General features: G+C 32.9%; 1 protein-coding gene across 1 annotated transcript; it reads left to right on the plus strand.

Moving 5' to 3' along the window:
* Positions 1–13,059: 13,059 nt before the first annotated feature.
* Positions 13,060–23,976, plus strand: LOC149254817 (thiol protease aleurain-like). The gene is made up of 8 exons (XM_089460230.1): positions 13,060–13,369; positions 13,599–13,720; positions 21,622–21,734; positions 22,243–22,316; positions 22,446–22,710; positions 22,862–22,993; positions 23,358–23,496; positions 23,633–23,976. The coding sequence occupies exons 1-8, from the start codon at positions 13,179–13,181 to the stop codon at positions 23,668–23,670; spliced, it is 1,074 nt and encodes a 357-aa protein (XP_089316356.1). The 5' UTR covers positions 13,060–13,178; the 3' UTR covers positions 23,671–23,976.
* Positions 23,977–24,613: the final 637 nt, after the last annotated feature.

Here is a 24,613-nt window from a genome sequence, read left to right on the forward strand (position 1 = left end):
CTTGACATTTGGACTCCATGGCCCAATGGTAAAGAGACATTTATCTATCCATCTAAATAAGTGATTCCACCACCAAATCAAATCAAAACCCAACCAAGCTTAAATAACTAGCCGAAAATCAATTAATCCAACAAACTTAAATAATCAAGAGAGATCCCTCTCTGAGCATCAGGAAGGCTAGATCCTAATCGCAAAAGTAGGTTTGTGGTTACCTCTATTATTTCTTTAAACACAACATGACAACCCTAGGGAAATTTTAGAGTGATAACATAGCAACGACCATACTGGGGAATCAGTCCTCAGTTTAATAAACCTTAAAGGAAATCTTAAATCTCATCTTCTCACCTTAAGGCCATTTTAGGGTTGTTAAAAAGTTTCATTAAAAAATTAAAATTTTGGCTTCCAAAAGAACATACTATACCAGGGCACATTGAGATCCAAACCGTGCTATAATTGTTGATAATCCAGACAAAATATTAAGAAAAAACAATAAAGTAGAAAGTCAAGAAAGCATTAGTCAGCTAATCAAAGCAAATTCACTTCCTAAAGAGTTATCAAACTTAGAGGATCTTCAATTTGATTTATCATTTGAGCATTCATTGTTTCGTACAAAATTTGAAGCTTCAGTTCATGATAATGTAATAGACCCTACTTTTTTTCAATTTATTGAATCAAAGAAGAATACTATACATCCTGATTTAGATCAACATGTTCTAGACACTTTTGACAAACTTGATGCTTTAACCTCAAATTTGATAAAACACATAGACGAATCCTATTTTCAATAGTCAGTTGAATTAGTTGCCCTAATTGCTGCTACTCCTAAGCCTTTTACCATTCCATCAGAGTCTGTAAATTCATCTTTATTTAGTACCACCTCATCTATTATTTCCACTACACTTCATTCCACAGAATCATTCATTCCCAGGCTTCATCTTCAGCCCAAAGTTTTATTTCCATCTCCAAATACTTCAAGTTCATTTTCTAACACTTCTACTACATTTTCTAGCACTTCAAGCTCATTTGTAAGCCCTTCAAGATCGTCTTCAAGCACTACCACTTTACCTCCTAGCCAAGATAGAATCTTAGCCATGGCTGCCAGATATGCTCCTTTGACCTTACCAGCTCAAGTACATGACCTGCCCAAAGACTACCAGAGTAAAATCTTTCAGTTTGATGGTACTGGTCAATATATTGCACAACAACTTGTAAATAAATGAATGATTACTTTGAATTACATGAAATTGATGAAGAGTATGTACATATGAGATTATTTACACGGACACTAGCAGGAGATGTCAAGAAATGGTTTAAATCTTTACCTGCTAGTCAGATTGCTGATTTAATTGTTTTCCATAGATTGTTTATCAATAGATGGGAAAGAAAGAAAAATCATTTACAAATATTGTCTGAATATGAAAACATTAGAAGAGCTCCTAATGAATATGTTCAGAACTATTGTACTAGATTTAACAATATTTATAATGCAATCCCTGCAAATATCAAACCTCCACCAGACTTAGCACTAATCAAATTTCCTGATGGTTTTGACACTGATATGTCTTACCAATTGAGAGAAAGAAACCCTCCAACTTTAGAATAGATGTAGAGTGATGCAGTTAGTGTAGAAGCTAACTTGTTGGCTAAAAGAGCTAGAATGAGAAATGAGAGGAGAGTTACCATTAAGGAAGAACCATCCACTTCAGATGTTAAGATAGATACTTTGGCTAAAAGTTTAGAAAATTTAGTGGATAGATTAGAAATTATGGAAAGAAAACCACAATGGGATAATCAACAACAAGGTCCTCAAATAAGAAATCCAAACTTTAGGAAGAATCCCAATACTGGTAAATCTAGAGAAGGGCCACCTGATCAACAGATTAGACCACCTTTCCAAGAAAACTATGTTGAAAGTTCTCACCAAAATGAAGAAGATGAAGACACTCAGATTAACTTAATGGGAATAAATGATGGTAATACTATTTTTCTTACCCAAGAAGAACAAGAATTATGCATGTTACAACAATTACAGTTAGAATCTGGAGAGTCCTTTGATTATAAACAAGGTTATGAATTTTCCATTAATGAAGTTCATAAGCAATATAACCTTAGGAGTAAGAAAAACACAGAAGCCCCTACTAATAAAACTGTCCAAACTCAGACCAAGAAAATAGTAGGAGCTCTTGCAACCAAAGTGCTGCAAATTCTCTCTAGGGAAACCCAAAAAACTTTCACTCCAAAGATTGTAGCCAGTCCAAAAATTGTAGACATTATAGATACTACTGTTAAAACTTCAGCTGATATTCAAAAATTAGTTGCTCTTAAAACTTCAAAAGATGTCCAAAAATCAACTGATACTCAAGCTTCAAATGCTATTCAGATTTCAACTGCTTCCCAAACTATTCCAAATCAAAAAATTGAAAATAGTAAAATAGTGGACACCCAAATAGAAACTGAATTACCAACTGAAGATAAGAAAGAAAAGACTACACAAACTCCAATTTCCAAGGAAGAAATCATTCAGTTAGGCAAAACACAGACTCCATTTAATATCCAAACTGAAATTGCCAAATTGAAAATATCAGTTCCTTTAACAGAATTGATAAAAAATGATTCCTACAAAGCCCAAATCACTGAAACATTGAATATAGATGAAGGAGAAGACTCTGTTAATCTAAACAATGACCAACTAGAATTAATATTTGGTCCTGAGGTAAATGGCAAACATGAACAAAGAGGTGTTCCTCCATTCTACATTAGCTTGACTATTCATGATCAAATCTTACACAACACTATGTTAGATTCAGGAGCATTTCACAATTTAATGCCTAAAGCAATCATGGAAACATTGGATTTAGATATAACTAGACCATACAAAGATCTTTTCTCTTTTGGTTTAAACATGTCTTATGCCACAATTTTAGTATTTGGTTAGCCCAAAAAGCTTTATAGATAAACTTAAGTGAAATACATGGTCAGTAGTACAGATAAACCACATAACTATCCTATTTATTCTGTACATTCTGATATGGATTCTTTCATTTTATGTAATTCAGACACTGGAAAAGACAATAACACGGTGGTAAAACAAGAACATAAATGACCTGACAGTGATAATATATTTCATGACTCTAGGTGGCACCTAGATTTTGATGGTTCAATGAACATATTAGGTGCAGGTGCAGGATTTTGGATTCATAACATGGAAAATAATCATTATGAAGGTCATGCCTTTAGATTAAACTTTAAATGCACAAATAACATGGCAGAGTATGAAGCTTTGATCTTAGGATTGCAAATTGTAAGAAACCTTGGAGCCAAGAGAGTTTCTATCATGGGAGACTCAGAATTAATCATAAAACAAATTAAAGGAGAGTATTCTGTGAATAATCATAGACTTAGCCAATACAGAGAAATTGTTCTAGATCTGATTAAATAACTTCTTGAAATTGATTTTGTTGTTATTCCTAGGAAATAGAACATGCAAGCTCACAGTTTGGCTACTTTTGCTAGCACTTGCAGATTACCTTTTCAGCCCAATCACCAATACATTGCAGAGGCAAGACACGGGCCTGTTATACCTGATAATCTGAAATACTGACATATTTTTTCACAAGATTCTCAAATCTATAATTTTATGAATGCCGAGGGAGAATTCCAAAGCTGTAACGTAGATACTGATTGTACAATAGATGACATCATAGATAGTGAGATAAATATATATATTGTAGATGTAAATGAACCCACTAAATTCACTAAAGTAGAAATAGATAACTTAGAAAAAGTTGAAATAGAAGAAATAGTTAATGATGATTATGAGATTTTAAATCTTAAAAATAACTTTTTGCCTAAGGGATTAGTCCCATTAGAAGATTTGTTTGATTCAAATGATGTAGCTAGAAAACAAAAAATGGAGCCTTTAAGATCAGACATAGAAGAATGTAACATAGGAACAGAAGAAAAACCTAAGCTTATTAAATTATCCAAAGCATTACCTCTCGCTGAAAATCTGAAATATATAAGTCTGTTTAAAGAATTTCAAGATGTCTTTGCCTAGAGTTATGAAGACCTCAAGTCTTATGGCACCAACATTATTCAACATAAAATACCCATCAAAGAAGATCAGAAACCCTTCAAACAAAAGCTTAGGAGAATTAATCCAGTTCTTATGCCATTGATTGAAAAAGAAGTAAAAAGGATGTATGAGGCACAAATCACCGCTAGAAAGAAAACATGAGAAATCAGACTCTATGTTGATTTCAGAAACTTGAACAAAGTATCTTTGAAGGATAATTATTCCCTCCCTAAAGAGAGTTATACAGTTGTCCAAACATAGTAGAATAGGGGACTGTATTTATACCATAACCACACTGAAATTAGGGTATATGGATGCCAATTCACTCCCTATAAGCTGCCCAAATATCTCCCCATGAGGATATTTGCATTAGAGTATATAAGATAGATCATAAATTCAGATGATGTGAATTTTCTATCAGTGAGGAAGAAAACACAGTTTAAAATAAAAACCAACTTGGTCCTTTTATTTGCAATAATAGGGAGGTTGGAGAGGAAGCATAGAGATGCTTACAAGAGATGAAGTTCAGTGATAGTTTTAAATGGCAGTATGATCCTTTGGGTGTCATAAACAAACTAAGACTCAAATTTAAACTGAGCCCTTTTATGCATGAGTCCAAGCTAGAGATTGAAAAATATGCCAACCAGTTAGAGTGGTTGGAAAACACCTTAATGGATATGGAGAAACAAATGGATACTAGTTCCATTCTACATACTCCAGACCTACAGGACAAAAATGCAAAAAGGACTAGGGAAGAAGCTTCTTGCTCAAACAAAGATACAAAAGATGACAAATTTGAAATTATGTACAGGAAGAAGCCCAAGCTAAATCCTGTAAATGAGCAAGAAGAGACAATTGAGACAATTGAAATCATTGATACTGACACAGTGGTTAAAGAGAATACAGCTCCAACAGTTTCAGAGGAAACTCATCAACCTTCAACCTCTAATACTCAGATTATTCAAAAGCAGCATAGTATTGAAGTCTCTTCATCAAGCAAACCAGTGGATAAAGAAAAAGACATAAATGAGTAATATAAAGAAATCAAGTTAAGACATGAGGCATTGAAAGATGAAACCTATGCCCAATATTTCAAACAGACTCCTAGTGATCAAAATAGGTTACTTTCAGCTTTTGACCTCAAACCAGGGAAAATGCAAATGACTTTTTGCAACCCACAGTACAACATCCTAAGTCATCAGCAGATTACAAAAAGACAAAATTTGAAGTTTGGCTAAGAATGTTCATCCTATAGATCAAATTGAGTTTCATAAGCAAGCAGGAGAAATTATATACTCAACTATGTCCAACAAAGCTATGAGTGTACAAAAACTTCAAAATCCTCTAGAGAATATCACAACACAATTTAAACTAGAGAAAACACCTCACAAGCAAAGGATAACATAATTAAATCACTAGAAGACTTGGTTATTGATATTGGCTATAATCCAAATGACATCAAGGCATTAGAAAAGCTCATAAAAAAGAAGAATGAAGACATTGCAGCATTGAAGAAGCAACTAAAATTTCCCCCTTCTGAACATCCATAGACCAAGGAAGTTCTAGAGAATCAAAGCCAAAAAGATGAGATGATGAACCTCATTATTCAGCTAAATGCTCAATTAAAAGAAATGGAAAATGAGATGGATAAGTTAGTGCAGGAGAAACAGGACAACATGGAAGCAGATACTATCACTACTATTCCTACAATTACTACAATAATGCCTTCTACTTTGGCAGCTTCAGTGGCCACAACAACTTATCCTAGCGATGAAGCAAGTATATTAATCAAATCTATGTAGGATATGTCCATCCAAACCAATGAAATAAATAGACTTAAGGAACAAATAAAAGGTCTATAGGATGAAAAGAAGTTGGCACAAATCATGCATAAAAATAAAACACAGAAGTCAAATAGATTCACTGAGAGAATATAGAAGTTAGAGAAAGAATACACATTCAAAGAACCACTTGCCCAAGAAAAGCAACAGCTATGGGCCAATATCAGTAACTCTGTTAATGATATTTAGCCTTCTATACAAGTGATATTTGAGAAAAATGATTTGGTCAAAGAAGCCGGTGAGGCAATTCAAAGGGTAAGAGCCGAACTTGGGAATAAGCGAGAAAAAGCCTCAAGAATAATCCAGTTCCTTAACTCAAAGAACAAGTATGAATTGCAAGAGCTTGGAATAGCTGACAGAACTGAGACCATACTAGAAGTAAAGAAGGTAATCACCAAGAGGAACCTGATGACACAACTTGAGGAGAAATGCCAAACAATGGAGCTAACAATAACCAAGTTTATGGTGAAATTTGATGCTTTGAGGCAGAAAGGTCTGCCTAATCCATTGGTGATTAATGACAAGTTGATGGCACATGAAGACTATGATAAGAAAATCAGAGAAGTGGCAAAGGAGCAAGCCAACAATTCCTCCATAAAGGGGATTCCTACAGGAAAAGTGCTTTATCAGAATTTTGAGAACCTCTTTTACCTCTAGCATGAGGTAAAACATCTCTTTATAAACAAGCCTACTTTTGCAAAATACACAGAAACTGATGAAATCTACAGAAGAATGGTAAATATTAAATTACCAGATGCAGAGTCTTGGGAAAAGTTGAATGATTTACTATGAAGATGAAAGGTAAAACAGAGTAGTCCAGAGCATTCAAGGTAAAACAGTAAAGAGTAACAGAGTTTAAAGATGAAAGAGTATCAGTAAAAGGCAGTATAAGAGACAGTCAGCGAGAAAGCAAACAACAAGAGAGAAAAAGTAGCATAATATCAAAGAAAAGCCAACAACAAACAATAAAAGAGGGACAACTTGCATTAGTTACATATCTGTCTCTATCTTCTTGCATGAAGATATTTCTTTTTCCTTGAATAATGCCTAAAACAGTTTAGGATATTTTGTAATATTTTTTTTGTATAAATACTTCATAATTTGAAGTATTAGGGGTGGATTGTTGAACATTTCTATGGTTCTATTGATCTAAAACCTGAGGGTTTATTATAACACTTTCAAGTCAACAGACTGAACTGAGTAATAAAGGCATTGCATTACATGATTCATGTGTTGGGCCACTTCAGTGAAGTATCTTTCATTTGTTAAATTGTTATTTTCTTAAGTATTTCACATACTTACATGTTTTCCAATTTGAATGAAATAACTGGAATATTACTACAAAATTTAAGTACACTCTGTCTTGAACAGTTATTCGTTTTAATGTTTTCTTCTAATATCCAGAGTAGGGAATTCTTCATTGCTCTCTAATTTCGATTGACCTCTTTCATTTCCCTCATTATCCGGTTTCAGGAATCCTTAACTGCTTCTTGACCCCGATCGAAAAACCACTTCACCATCCAGCCTAAAAGATCTGAATTTACTCAGCTACCTTGCCCTGTAAACACTATCTTTAGAACTTGATTTAGTCCTGTTTTCTTGATATTTGGACTCCATGGCCCAATGGTAAAGAGACATTCATCTATCCATTTAAATCAGTGATTCCACCACCAAATCAAATCAAAAACCAACCAAGCTTAAATAACTAGGCTAAAATCAATTAATCCAACGAAGGTAAATCATTAAGAGAGAGCCCTCTCTGAGCATTAAGAAGACTAGATCCTGATCTCAAAAGTAGGTTTGTTGTTACCTCTATTATTTCTTTAAACACAACATGGAAGTATTGCTTCTTACCTACAATCATTCCTACCACCAAAGTTCACATAGTCAAGGAAAACACCTTGATAAGAATATTTATTTATTTTAAAGATATTTACATTTAAGTTTTTATATCTAAAATAAGAATAAACTCTCATGAGTTTCATAACAAACAAAACATGGAATGAGAGGTTCTGTCACTTTGCTAGATTAAGGGGATTGAAGATGAACAACACTTTCTTTTAAATTGTCCTTCTTATTTTGACATTTGATCTATTTTTCAAAATATTGATCACATCACCAATCTTCTTGACATTTTAAATCAATGAAACTATGGTGATATTGAAATGCTTTTTTTTTTAAATATTTTTCAACATAAAATAAAATGTTAAATAATTCCTAGTAATATATTACGGTCTTAAGATCCAATAAACCATATAGATATTAAATAGTGTTAATCATCATCATCAATTAAATTTTATGATTAAGCTATTTAGCATTTTTTCTCATTTACTTTATAACTAGCCTAATCATATAAATTACGAAATATTCCATTACTTTGGGTTGCATGTCTCAAGGATCCAACCCAAAAAGATCAATCTCGCCTTTACATACATAGTCAATGAAGCTATCACACTCTGTGTAATTTTGGTGATTGCAGAGTACTTTAAATAGTTACAGTAAATTTTGTTTGTGAAGATAGACGTGAACGGTTATAGACCTTGACTATTTTAGATGATATTTTCTGGCTTTGATACAATTGGCGGTATCCAATGAAAACCAGAAAAATCTCTTGCTTTTTTCACTAGCCTTGCTCATGATCTTTTCTCGCTCATTAGTTATGATTTTTTCTCGCTGATTAGTTATTCATGGAAGGTGCAATACTTATTATGTTCATTGAACCTCAACTAATTTATTTTAATTAAAATTTTTAAAATATTTTCCTCATAGCTGGTTCTGAAATTAATATGAAATTTTCATGTGTGAATACAATTATGAATAGTTTTTGGAGTTTAAATTTCTATAATTAACTTATTTTTTTCACACAAATAAATTAAATTTCAGAAATTTAATTCTAAAATAAACACATTTATGACATAATTATATTGATATATGTTTATTTTGGAATTCGACTTCCATGATTTTAATTTAATTATTCATAATTATTAGATGGATAGTAGGGATTTAACCTCAATAGAATATTCCAGAATATCAATATAAATATTAAAGCTTTTCTTTCTGAAAAAAAAAGGAATATTCTAGAATATTATTAGTAGTTTACATAAATCAAACACTAAGGTTTATTTTCAAAATAGTTATACCATTTTTACTCTTTTATTTAAATTCATTAATTAAAAAAACATTATATGAAATGAGTTATGATTTCAAAGATGTGGTATTGAGTATTTAGCGATAATATTGTAACAACACATATTTATAATTAAAAATCTCCACAATAAAATTGAGATGAATCTCCATAATTAATAATCTTGTTACATGTGTTTTTTCAATCTATATATATTAATTATTTTTATCATTAATCACTGTGATATTATTTTAAATAAAATTATAATTTTTTTAATTCTTATAATTTTTTTAATTTTAGTAATTTAAGATATAAAATTTGGTTAGTGTTTTAATGTTTATTAAGATTAATAATATATTTATCATCTATTTAATTTATATATTTATACTAATTATACCCCGTACTTTTTAAAAATAAAATTATAACTAAATATTATTAATAATTTTTTTCCTTTAAATAAAATTAATAAATAAATTTTTTAATGACACATCATCAGCGTGACATCCAGCTGTCTGTCAATTTACTTTTTGGTTATTAGTGAATAACACATCATCCACCACTTATGATCCGTATAAATCTCTGCGTTTTGCTGTCGTTTATAACGGTAATCTTAAGTTTTGGGCCACCCATCATCCCGACTGCAAAAGCACGCTTGACCTTGAGGAGGACACATGCGAATCGGTCCATTGGTTTAGATGTTTTAATCATAATTCGAGCACATTTAGAAAGGCCGTAGTCTTTAACGCGACTTTTTGAAAGCCTTTCTGGCGATTTTTTCTGGTGAAAATCCGGCAGTGATTTATTGAAATCGAAGTTTGATAACTAGTTTCTGCACAATGAAAGCGTCCCAGGGGTTTTTCAGGGTGCTGAATCCGAATATGCAGTTAAAAAACCATTTTAACTGCAACAAATCATGATTTCATCTCAATTTCTTCCGCCGGATTCCGTCACCGGAGTCTCAAAAAGTCCCATTATAGACAACTCCTAAACAAAGTGAAAGTATTGGGCGACATTTAATTTTGAAATTGTTAAATACTAAACAAAAAGAAACATAGATCATGCAATACTGGACAAAACTTAAATCACAATTTTTTTTTTTTTTTTCATTTATTTTAGTTGAATTATTTTTTGGGTTGAGTTAAGAAGTAAAATTGTTTTTGATTTACTAAGAATTTGTCATACTCAAATGTAAAGATACAAGGTAATGATACAAAGATCCAAAAGCATATGGTAGGAGTGAAAATCTATCTTCTTATTGATCACCAATGTGTTATTTCAAGTGACATGGTTTTCCTTGAATAATAGTAATGAGCCATCCTGTTATTTCAAGTGCCATGGTTTTCCTTGAATAATGGTAATGAAACACCTAGATAGCAGGCAATGATGGTTGTACTCATTGCTGATTGACAATTGAGTTATGCTAGGTTCTGCCACCTTGGAAAAAATATATATAATATTTTAATAAGGAAATAACTATGACATACTTACTATGTTTAGTGGGTGTATAATGCCACATACTTTGTTGGATATAATGATAATGTGACACATTTATGTTAGTGACAATGATGCGTTAATGTTATAATGCTCATACATGGGTTGTCATATCACCTTTGCAATAATGATCATACCCTAGTGTATAAATTGTCTATTACTTCAAACCATATAAACTATTTATCCAAAAGGGGTCATAGGTGCAATGGGTCATCCTAAATTTGGAGGGAAATGTAGAATCAAAATTTACTTGGGGAATCTGGAACTTCGTCAAATAATAAAGAAAAAGCCTTAGCATTGCAGAAAATGCCTCTTTATCCTTAAATATAAAGGGATTTCAATTAGTCAAGGTGGTAAGATACTTAGATTTAGCTCAGGAACATGACATGCCAAATTTGATCATCATTAATAAAAACGACCATTGTTATTTCAATTGAAGTGAAGTTGATATGTACCTTATGCTTGTGGCAATGAAGGTTGACATTGCTAAGAGAATGCCTCATAAGGAGGTTGATTAGTTAGAGCGTTTGGAGATATATGTAATAGCATGAAACAATGATGTAGCAAGTATTTGTGGACTTCCTTCACCATTGTTGTAACCTTGTAAATTATATCCCGCCAAGAGGGTCAAGGTGCAACCCATCTTTGATTCCGCCACCTACTGATAAACAATATGAATGCAACTCTAATGCAACAAGTTTGCGAGATCCTTAAATTGTGGACAAAGACATCAGTCTCTACAAAAGAATGTAAATGCTTTCATGGATACATACACCATTTTGCAACAAATATTATGGTCTTGCAATATAGTAAGTAAATGCTTCAAACGCTGAATAAGTAGAGCACGCAACATCATAGAATATCTTAGTTTTGGTGCCTCTAAGGAAGATGTTAAAAACCGATTAGACCAAAACATAATTTAATGTATTGGCCAACAAGTTATGTTGACATGCAATTTTGGATCCAAAAAGTATTCGCTAACAAAGCACTATGGAAGGTCACCTAAATTGCCCACTCATGGGGATTTAGCCCTATGTTATTGCCATTAATCTACCAGTGAACCAAATCAAACAACCAATCCCACCAATAAAGCATGGAAACAAGAAACAAATTCTGCTCAAGATGGCATGTTTCTTGACTATGCATAAATCTCGAGGCTTGTCCCTATCTAATGCAACCATAAACATTGGTAGGTTGAATGACAAAATTTATCCTTCACAACAATATCATTCACCGAATCATAAGTAGGATTGTAGATATCACCCGAACATTTAGCAAACATGAAAACCAATGAATGCAAAGCATTAAGAAAGAAAAAAAATCACATTTAGATACTTTGTGAAATTAACACATTTGACCTCTTCTGAAATCAATAAACTTCTTCCATGTATCTTTTCCATAATTACATATTCCATATATGAATGCACTCTATGACTATGTACTATGTAGACCATATAGATACACACCAAATGTTATGGACTCCTTTTGGTTTTTATAATGCTTCTAATGATGTCCATTTATAATTCATTTCCTAATATATTTAAAACATGTTATTATATTTTATGTCACTAGCATAAAATTATTAAAACACATTTGACCTCTTTTGAGATCAATAAACTTGTTCCATATATCTTTTCCATAATTACATATTCCATATGTGAATGCATTCCATGACTATGTACTATATAAACCATATAAATACACACCAAATATCATGAACTCCTTTTATTTTTTATAATATTTCTAATAATGTTCATTTACAATCCATTTCCTTATATATTTAAAACATGTTATTATATGTTGCCATTAACATAAAATTATTAAAACAAATAAATATTTATTTTAAACCACAACCTACATAAAAAAATCCATAATTTACTTTTTTAATTTATGTATGAAAAGTTTTTTTAATGTATGATATTTTTTCCCCGAATATATAAAGTTTTTAAATAAAAAATTGAGAATTTCTAAAATAATAAACAAATTCTCAAATAAAATAACTCTAATAAGAATATTCTAAATAAATTTTATGATTAATAATATGTATTTGCTTCTTGAAAATCACATCAATCATATTAGGTAAAGCTTTTGGCATTTTCATCTATCCACTTTAAGCCCATGCCAATAATATTTATATTTATATAGATAATATGAATAATTAAACAAATGATAATTATATATTCTCTTTTACTTTCTTTCTTTTTAAATATTAAAAAGCTGTTGGAAATCTCCCCTTTTGGTGCAACAATAAAATAACAAATGACACACTGATTTTTCTCCGAAATGCTCTCACAGAGTGATTATTTTAAAAACAGGGCCCCACCTGGAAAGACTTTATAACACCCGCTGCAAATTTTCTACGAAATTACCTAACACTGATTAGTTTAAAAATGAGAGGATCCCATATTAAAGGGAAAATACAGCCAATATTACCAGAAAAACAAAAGCACTAGCGTGCATGATCGGATGGCCCACTTGAAAAGACTTCCCGACTTGGTGATCGTTATACCTACAGATTCCTTATGAACCCTTCGCTATATTAACAGATACGAGGGATCTACCAGCTCTCCAACCAACCCACCTCATTCTTTCTTCACCACCGATCTCGCCTTTGCTCTGTTCAGAGGTTTCAACAGTCTCGCCCGCCATGGCTCGCGTCCTCGCCATTGTTCTGAGCACTTTGTTTTTGCTGGCCGTATCTGTATCTGCTGCCAGGTCGTTTGAAGAAACGGGGTATATTGATATGGTCACTGACAAGATCCAGAACCTGGAGTCCAATTTCGTTAAAATCTTGGGAACCAATCCCAAGTCTCTACAGTTTGCGGAGTTCGCTGCCAGGTCTGTGATGTGATTTATTCAAATGGTTCTGATAGCTGAGATTTCTTATCTTATCTGTGTCTGATTGGGTTTTCTTGTTTTGTGTTAGAATCGCATTCATGGCCGCCTTGTAGCATGTACTGTTGCAATATGAATGGGAATAGATAGTTATGTATGGGGGTATTGAAGAGGTCGGTTAAAAATTGCATTCAGTGAAAGTTTGTAATACTTTTCTTTCAATCTTGTGCAGATATGGCAAGAGGTACGATTCTGTCCATCAGCTTGTGCATAGATTCAATGTTTTTGTGAAGAACGTGGAGCTGATCGAGTCAAGAAACAGAATGAAGCTTCCTTATACTTTGGCAATAAATGGTAATTTCGCCCTCTTTTACAGTTGTTTGCATCTGTACTGAAAATCTGGATAATAGTCTTAAAATTGGCGACAATTAATCACATAGGCGTTGCTGAATCCCGTCGCAGTAGGATATTATTCATAGAAAAACGCGGAATGACTATGGGGGTTTTTAAAGCCCCGGTCGTTAGGAGAGTAGGGGCTTTACGTGGCGCTTAATCAATTGAAGCGTCAGGAGCAGTAGAAAAGAATATTTTTGGGGCATTTCTCAGTTCCACTGGACAGGGAAGAAGGGCCTGTATATTCTCACAGCTGCCTATATGGACCAGCTGACACTTGGATAACTAATTTTGGTTGTATCTAAATGAATGGTTAATTCCTGCTTTCCTAAAACTCAGCTCAGCCCTTCCTTTTTCATGCGAGAGACAATCTGTGCCGGCCAGAAAACTAGGGCAGAAAGGGGGGAATGTTTTTGATCTGCATGCCTGAACCGGAGTTTGGGGCGAGGCGATTAATAAGCATGCATCCCGCGTGTAGAATTGAGATTGCAAGGCGGAGACACGCCCGAGGTCCTACGAATCGAACTAAGCCTGGGTGTGAGCTTGCAAGGGTATATGCACCAGAACCCCCAAAGAGATTCAACCTTAGCTGTGTACTCTAAACCTAACTTGGATCTTTTGTTAGGCACTTAAGTTTCATTTAATAATCATACGGGGAATAGATATGTGAGCTTGCAAGGATCTAGTTAGAAGGTAATTGAACAAGCATCTATCCTCATGGGGGAGGCTGCCAACTCTAAACATAACTTGGATCTTTTGTTAACCACTTAAGTTTCATTTAATAATCATACGGGGAATAGATATGTAAGCTTGCAAGGATCTAGTTAGAAGGTAATTGAACAAGCATCTATCCTCATGGGGAAGGCTGCCAGGCTTTTTGGCTTTTTAAAACATCAAATAAATTGAGATTATTAAACATTCAATTTTTTTTTTAATGCTGTAGTCTAATTTTTTTATATTTATTTTTGTTTATTCAATATTTTTGAAGTCCTAATTTGTTTTTTGTTTTTACGGTATATTATGGAGTAGGGTGTAGTTTAATTTATAGAAGAAATGGTCTTTTTCATGATCATTTTTCTGATTAATTTTAATCAAAATTTGACAGATTTTTAAAAACTTGAGTTTAAATTGTTTAATCTGCATAATTCGAGTGTCCAAGTGCCTTGGGGTTTTTCAAGGTGCTGAATCCATTTATGCATTCAAAAATGTATTTTAAACAACAAAAAATCTTGAAATTGTATGGTCAGATTTTGATGAATTCTGGTGAAAAAAGCTATTTCAACTTTGACTATGCCTTTTAATAGTGCATCTATTCGTCATCTATTCAAAGTTTTATGAGAGTTTAATTCTTTCATATTTTAGGTTTTTGGGATATTTTTTTTATCAATTTTTTCTAAAATTTTATGGGAATTTGTTGAAATGACAAGTTTGAATTGTAAAATATGCGTAATCCAAATGGTTAAGAAGTTTTTGAAAAACCTAAATCTATTTATACATTAAAAAAACCTATAAATATAATAAAAAATTATATCACCAAATTCTAATAAAAAAAATAAAAATAAAACAGTTAAACTAAATTTATTTTCAATATAATGTTGAATTTTCAAAATCACAGATTCAACGAAATAAACCAAAACATAAAATAATTAAACTAAATCTATTGTTAATATAATTTAGAAAATCCAACAATATAGAATTAACTTCCAAATCCAGCAAAATTGAGCCAGAAAAGATAATAAGAAAGGAATGGTTAACCAGAGATTTATATGCTAACTCTGCCTACCCTGAATAGAGGACAGATCGACTCTAGCAGCCTAGTTTTAGCAACTATCATTTAGGATTTTCTTTTGAAAGAGACTGGATGAGTGGTAAAAGTTTTATAGACTGCCTCTGCCTGCCTTGAATGGAGGGCAGATTCACGGTACCAATCTAGTCTCAGCAACTCTAATTTAGGTATTTTCGAATCCGGCATCATTTCCTGTAATTGACTTGCAGTCTCTAACACTTGTTACACATATTTAACTGTTTTAACTTTTAACCTATTTTCAAAAATTTCACTGTTTATGAGATCATCAACTTGGTTGTGTGGTGTTATCAACCAAAAAAAAGATTTGTTATTTTGTAATAAATTTAGAAATTTATTATTTTTTTATTGTAATAAATTTTAATATACAATTGGTTTTTGGTTTTTTAATTAGATTCTAATTTTTGTTTTTTGAAATAAATTTAATTTTTTTTAATATACAATTGGCTTTTTAATTAAATTCTAATTTTTGTTTTTTTAAAGTCTTTTTTAAAGACGAGAAGTCTGTAAAAAAATTTAGTAACATTGTCAGCCGTTCATGGCTCCATGAACTATAAACGTGGTTGGGTGTTAATGATTCAGGATTTTAAATGTGGTAGGTGTTAATTATTGAGGGTATATTAATTAGGATTTGTTTAAGTAGGTGATGATTTCATTTGAACTATGGTTGGGTGCTAATGATTCAGGATTTTAAATGTGGTAGGTGTTAGTTAGTGAGGGTATATTAATTAGGATTTGTTTAAGAGTTTGAAGATTTTATTTGGATGATAATTTTTTTATTGGAATTTAGTGATTTAAAAAAAAATTGAAATTGAGAGTGTTTGAATTGTTTTTTTTAATGATGAAAATAGATTCAGCAGCCTCAACCGCTAGAACACCTAAAATTTTAAAACTTAAGAGCTGTAACCTAGATTTCTAAATATTTCCTTAAAACTCTTGCGAAAAAAATCACTCTCTTTTCCAAGGGACATCCTCACCTATTTAGACTAGGGTCCAAGTTTCTTTTTCTTTAATATGTATCCTTGAATTATGGGTGTTGTATTTGTTGTTAAAGACATTCCATATGGTTAAAGGGATTATATATAATTAGGCGTAGTCCAACTAATAGAGAAAATGACTTCTTTTTTTCACATTTTTTCTGGGTAATTTTAACCAAAATTTTGCAGGGGTTTTTAAAAGTTTGAATTTAAGTTGTTTAATCTGTAGAATTCGAGTGCCTAGGAGTTTTTCAAGATGCTGAATCCATTTATGCATTATAAAATACATTTTAAACAACAAAAAATCACATTATTTTTTGAAATTATTTTACCTGTAAAAAAATCTATTTTTTCTATAAATTAGACTCTGCCATTGATAAGCTATATATTTTTAATCAAAATAATATAAAATCTGTATATTGTATTGGGTTTTAATTGTTTATTTATATTTTTTATGGAAATTAAATTTTAATATGAGATTGTTTTTACCATACAATTATAATTAAAGAAATTTAAAAATCTATATTTGATATTAAATATTATTAAATTTTAGTTTAATTCTAAAATAATTAATTATATTTCTTAGAAAAATTATATTTTTAAAACTTTCCTATTATAAAATTTTTAAAAATATTTAAAATAAATTAATTTTATTTTATAAATTTAAACAAATCTTTCTTAAAAACCAATAAATATTGGATAAGTAAAGTTTTTCCAATCTACACTCATAAAGTACATTTTAAACCAAACAAATTCTTGAATTTCGAAGAAATTTGATAATACAATAAATAAATAACATAGTGAAATAAAATAATACTAATTGTTTTTATTGAGATTTTTTGAAAGTGTTTTTGGTTAGTTTTTTGGTTTAAAATATTGTAGGCATTTATTGAAATCACAAGCTTGATGAGTAACCCCTGCACAATCGAAGTACCTTAAAGGTTTTTCAGGTTGCTGAATCCATACATACAGTCAAAAGACCAGTTTAAATAACAAAAATCAAGATTTCACCTCAAAATTAGCCGCCAGATTCCAATACCAGAAAATCCAAAAAAACACATTTAACAAAATTCCAAAATAATATTCTTTAAATTTAATAATTCCAAAAATAAATAAGACAGAAATAAAATAATATTATTTTCCTTATAGCTTCATCGGCATCGGTAAGCTTTTATTTTTTGCTTAAATTAATTTTTTTGAAAATAAGAAATACCTTATCTTTTGAACCTGGGATTTTATATATTAATCTAATATTTAATTAAATCACAATTTTAAAATAAATTTATTTTTAAATAAAAAATATATAATTTTATTATTTAGATAATTTATTGAGGATGAGTTTATGAGCATTTTTTTTTTAAATAAGGAAATAATGTGAAAAAAAATCATTATTGTTATTATAGGTTTTAGGCTGAACTTTAATAGTAATGGCTTTTTTATATAGGGTAGTAATTTCTGTATTCATGTTCCTGTGATCCGTAATGAATTAAGCAAAGTTTTTCGGTAAAAATCACATATGAGAAATTTTTGGCCTACCCTTTTGAACCAAGAAGTGTAATTCATCATCAAAACCAAATAAAAAGCAGCGAAGCCTTACATAAAAAACAATATAAAAACATAATTTCAAATAACTCATGTATTTCAATTTATTAATGGATGTCTTACACTCTTAGCCATCTTACAAGGAATAAATGAAAAATCAAACCTCAAGGAATTCACCTCACCAGCCGTTTGAATTTCTGGTCTTTGGGTTTTCTACACCTTGGTCTTATGATATATCCATATTATGAAGCTTTCCTTGCTATCTAATGCGTCGAACCTTTCCTGGGTCCTCTTTGAAACCTCTCTGGATGAATTTTGAATTTAGTGCACGAAGCAACTTAGAAGAAAATGACTCATACGTTTTCAACACACTGACAGTACCATGAAATTCAAACTGCTAACAACACCCGTCAAAGCTATTTGCAGTAAGAAGTCACACTGGTAATACATTCTTTGCAGCACAGAACTGAACTGCCGTACTGAACAGAGCTTAAAATTTCCCCAAAAAATAGTCCATTTTATGTGTTGAACAGGATTGATTACCAGCAAACAGGACAGACCTTTCTGCAAACACAGATTATGCCAGAGAAACCAGTAAAACTGTGTAAATCAGAAGTTTAGCAAGAAGATTCATCGCAAGGAAAGGCATATTTCAGAAAACAAAAAGAACGTTGCTTTAAAGTTAATTCAACTAGAGAACAATATACAGAATTTTGGTTACAGACATAAACAGTCGTCTTGCACAGGGAGCTGGTAGCAAGGATGTCATATTCAGTTGTTGACTGTGTCTTGTTGTGACAGCATCCTTCACGGGTTTGTAACTGCTGGACTGTTACATGTTACACGTTACACCCACGTGGTTTCATCTTTCTTTTAATACGAATCTTTGTTTTAGTTTTTATATGTTGGTGGTATTTTTGAGTGGAAGTGTCTACCTGAAACTGAAACGCTGGACAAATATCTTCACCAACTCACAGTATTAACAATATCCAGAAATACACCACCCTATATGATTATGGACGGTGGAAGCATATATTTATTAACTTATTACTGATCCGACCTCCATTTTAGTTATAGATGGTCTCCATCAACACTTCCATAGGTGTCACTGACTATGAGATTGTGCTTTACTAGTTCTGTCTTGAACTGTTCTGATTTTTTTTTAAGGGAATGTGAGACATCTGCTAGCAATTTCTCTAGTTCTTCATTCACGTCTTCCGAGCCGTCAACTTCAGTTGCTCTTTCTGCTTTTCCTTGTATGGTGCAGGTTGTGCCATCATAAGTTTTCTGTTTGCACAGTTCTTTGCAAGGAGCTTCAGATGCAATGCCCAACATTCTTAGTCAGTGTGGTGATTCTTGTTACAATTATTGCAATGTTTAAAAGTCTTTTCTTCATCTGCATCATGCTTTCCCTGTGGCATATGAAGGGACTTTTTCTACTCCTTGGATGTCTGCATATTCTTCCCTTTCATCTCCACACGCAGGGCTTCGTGCAAACTTCATCTAGGCACCGAACATGAAATAACTCAAGCTCTTGTTCAATGTAGAGAGATGCTATCGTTCTAAATACTTAAGCACGACGAGAAACTTCCTCGAAAACTTCCAGCAAGGTAGAATATTTGTGAAACTCGACAGTGTCTTCATTCACTTCCTGCCCTAATTTCCGTCATAGGTGCTGCCAATTAACTTGAAGTTGCCTTCAATACACACTGGGTAGAACATTTTTGCTTAACACTGTTTTGAAATCTTCTCAATTTACTACTGACCTTTGTCTTGCCTTAGTTGGTGCTCACAAAATTTTTCTCACCAGAGCAAGCCTCGATCATTTATCTGTAGTCAGGAAAATGGATTTTCTGATTGTTTGAAGGCCTCGGCAAGTGAAATATACTTCTATCTGCCTTAATCAGTCATCCAATCTCTCGGCATCAATAGCACGGTCAAAGGGTAAGATATCAATCTTAGCTTCTACCTTAAAATAACTAGAAAGGGGATTACGTACATTCTCTTCTTCAGTAAAGGGTTCTCCTTCTTCATGCTTTGGCTCTTTCCCTGCAGCCATACCTTTCTTCTGAAAGGTCCACCATGGGACATTGTTTCCTGTAGGGACTCAATGTTTGTCTCCATGTTGGAGGATCTTTCTTCAAAGTCATGGTCCATTCTCCTCGACCGGCTTCATTCTATACCCATATACACCTCCTCTCCACTGGCTTAGTGCTAACTTATTGTCAATACTATCCACACGCTTAATCTGGTACTTTCTGTGGGATATGGGTCTCTGATTCGGGCTTACACTTCTAGGACGCAATGCTCCGATCCCCAAACTGATCCGTTTCTTGACACCTTTCAATACAGTGACTGTACCATGGAATTCATACTGCTAACCACACCTGCCAATGGAATTTTCAAATAGGAAGGTACACTAGTAGAGTGTTTGCAACAAAGCACGGAACTGCCCTACTCAACAGAGAGTTAAAAAGATTCTAAAGAACGGAGCATTTTTTTGTGTTGAACAGTAGAAAACAGGGCAGACTCTTTCCATAAACACCGATCCATCACAAGGAAACTATATTTTAGAAAACAGAAAGTGCTTTATTCATCAGGAGAACAATTTACATAGTTTTTAGGTACAGAGAAATACAGTCGTATTGCAAAGTTGCACCCTAGTGTTGGAAGCAAGGATTTCATATTATGTTCTGGACTGCGTCATGTTGTCACAGCAGCCTTTGCTTCCTTTTCCCTATTTCTGTCCCTCTTTGCTCCCCTTTCGCTGCTGGAGAAAATGACAGGTTAATACATTGAGAATGACGACTCAAGGGCTCGACAGTTACATTCACGTGGTTTCATCTTTTCTTTTAATAACTAATTCATTATTTATTTTTAGATCCCAATACAGATCAATGATAGTGCCATGTGTTTGTTTCATCGATAGTAGAATTCTATCGTAAAACTACCCATATCAGATATTCCTGCTAACCACATTCCACAATCTGGTCAGAAATGGAAAAACCCATACACCATGGCCAGCAGACCAGGAAATATATACAAAGAGTGCTAGGATATATATAAGTAGAATATCAGTCCACTCGAGTGCTAGGATACCATGATATTATTTCCAAGCTGGCCCCAACATTTAGTAGATGTAAGTGGGGGAAGTACTAAAATCTGTGAACCTATTTCAGCCAAAGATGGAATGAAATGAGTTGAACACGCTTGATAGAAGTAACAAAAGACAACCAAAGCAAGAATACTGAGTAGGTCATTAGAAAAGACACTACAAAAATCAGGGAACCTCATAAAAAGATATTGTGGAACAACATATGATTTGACAAAGCAAGAATACTGAGTAGGTCATTAGAAAAGACACTACAGAAATCAGGGAACCTCATAAAAAGATATTATGGAACAACATATGATTTTACAATGCACTCGTGTCATGATGTTTGTTTCTTGGGTTCATCAGGGCATACCTTGAAGGCTTTATTATACTAAAACTGAAATGAAGTTGGAACTGATAAAGTATATTGAACAATCTTGTGCAGAGTTTGCTGACATAACATGGGAGGAATTCCATGGACAATATTTGGGTGCTTCACAGAACTGTTCGGCTACCAACAGTAACCATAAGTTGACGTATGCCCAGCTTCCTGCGGAGGTAATACAATGATCCTCTTGATGATACTAAATAAACTCATTGCAAGTAATGAAAGTTTTCAAAGCCTTTTTATGTGTATATCTCAGTCTTACTGACTTTGTCTAGACATATAAAACTATACATTCTGTTTGGAGACTTTTATAGTGGATATAATCTATAGAGTGGTCTCGTCTTCCATGAATTTCGTGCCTATTTTTAGGCAACCTATTTCTTTCAGAGATAATTTCACCATATGGGCAACCTATCTCTTTAGGAAATATTTCACTCTATGGGGCAACCATATAGGTATACAAGGGAATGTTAAAGACATTGTAAATATAAAATATCATATTTTTTTGCACCAGAAGGTCGTGCCAAGATAAACCCTTTCAACTGTGTATTAGATGATTGGATTAATCTTCTCTCTTCCTTCTTTGGCGATTGTAATGTGAGGAATCGTAAGAATATTCAAGTGTTATTTTAATATTTTAAAATATGTTGTTGCTTGATTGGACTGCTGCGCTAACAGAAAGACTGGAGACAAGAAGGCATAGTGAGTCCTGTAAAAAACCAAGCCCATTGTGGTTCCTGCTGGACATTCAGGTAGATGCTCAACTCTATTTTAATCCTTTTTATAAATTAAGTTAATGATTCAGAAACAGCTAAATTTTATGATCCACTGAGAATTCTGGTAGACCAAAATCAAGATGACAACTTGATTGAATATTGCAGCACTACTGGAGCACTAGAGGCTGCCTATACTCAGGCTACAGGAAAGACTGTTATCCTGTCTGAACAGCAGCTGGTTGACTGTGCTGGAGCATTTAACAACTTTGGTTGCAGTGGTGGACTGCCATCCCAAGCATTTGAGTATATCAAGTACAACGGAGGGCTTGACACTGAGGAAGCCTATCCTTACCTGGCTAAAGATGGTGTTTGTAAATATGATGTAAACAATGTCGGTGTAAAGGTTGCTGATAGTGTCAACATCAGTTTGGTAACTTCTGTCACCCTCATCAGATTTGCCTTTATTGCTGAGAATGTAGCTTTGCTTTATATTTTGTTCGACTATTTGTTGATATATGCAACTATTTCAATTAATAGAATGGTGAAGTAAATGAATTTTATGCTGGACAAATGATGTACAGGGGGCAGAAGATGAGCTCAAAGCTGCTGTGGGTCTAGTTCGCCCTGTCAGTGTGGCATTCCAAGTTAATCAGGAATTTCGATTTTACAAGGAAGGAGTCTTTACAAGCACAACTTGTGGTCAAGGCCCAATGGTACGGGGAAATTCATCACTAATGATTAAAAATATTTTTTTTATTCAAAAGAACATTCTATACAAAAATATAGTTCTAGATTCAAATCTAGAGAAATCTGAATTCGTTGAAGCTGATTGTCCATTGCTTTATTTTTACTGAAACATCCAAAGTATAGCAAACTAGGCAAAGGATGATCAGTTTTACCAGGCTAGTTATATTTATAATCATCGTTGCGAAATCCTCGATCTAAATAAAGGATGTCACATTGTGGACTGTCTCCTGTCTAAAACATCCCAACTTTATGCCTCGTGAGGCTTTCAGGAAATGTTTGTGAGGCCACTGTCTGTGAAAGAATTAAAGTGGGTGTGAACTTTATTTGCAGGATGTCAACCATGCTGTTTTGGCCGTTGGGTATGGTGTTAGTGAGGAGGGGACTCCACACTGGATCATCAAGAATTCCTGGGGAAAGAGCTGGGGTGTTGATGGATACTTCAAGATGGAGTTAGGGAAGAATATGTGTGGTGAGTTATTTTATGTTCTTTTTGTTTATATATTGTATTCTTTTGCTCATGAATCTGCATCTTAGAGGCTTTTCATGCGAGGCTTTGCACACGAAAAGGAAATGTGATAACAATATTTTGGATTGTGTTTCTGCAGGTGTTGCAACTTGTGCTTCGTACCCTATTGTTTCTTAGAGCCTCACGTAGTAAATATGTACTATTCAAGGTTTGAGAGCTTCGTCAATTAGGATGTACAAAAACAAGATGGACACGATATAATGCAGAACAGGTGCAATATATAAATAGTGTATGGAAGTTTCAGTCGTTTAGAGCCATGAGTGCTTTTGTAATTTTTATACCAAGACTGTTTAGTTGCTAGTAATCATATGATTAAGTTTGATACTATTGGATGTTGCCTTGTGTATGTTGATGACAATACAAAGAGTACATGTATTGGATTGGAACACTGTATTTTAATTAAATTTAAGATATTCTAAGTGATGGAGGACTAGCTGTCAATCAGTCTGTTATGAACCATGCACTTTAGAAATTATAAGAAGTCAAGGAATACAATCCAATTCGAGGGTGGACCTTCTTTTACAATGAATACAATACAATACTAGACATGATGATTCCAAGAGTAGGTCTCCTTGGTGTCTGTGTAGGAGACAAAGTGTGTAATTGTAATGAAGAGTACAATAAAAAGTTCTAGCTTACATAACAATATTAATGTAATAACTCAATATCTTGGGCTTAATAAGAGGGTTTTAAGGTTAACATGGGGTCTTCACATAGCCATTTATTCTGTTTCTATAGACATGATACCACAGGTACATGAAACATTTTATGCTTCATGGCAGAAAAATTTGGTGTTACTGAAACATTTTATGATACATGGCAGAAAAAATAGGTGTTAAGTTATTTTTCTATTAGCTTGTCACAGTTAGAATATTTATATTTGTATTCCATTCTTTAGAACATCTGTATATTGGATTCTTTTATTGATTGATTGATTTGTTATTATAAAACTAAACTGGAAGGAAAGCTATAGATTCTGAGCTTTAATTGTAAAAAATAATGATCACCTGAGGTTTAAAGCATTTTAATTTATGAGGATCTTTACTGGCTGTGAAAAGAT

The sequence above is a fragment of the Pinus tabuliformis genome, chromosome 7 (genome assembly GCF_031772625.1).
Source record: "Pinus tabuliformis cultivar Carrire ecotype Pingquan chromosome 7, CPIR1, whole genome shotgun sequence".
Lineage (NCBI taxonomy): Eukaryota > Viridiplantae > Streptophyta > Pinopsida > Pinales > Pinaceae > Pinus > Pinus tabuliformis.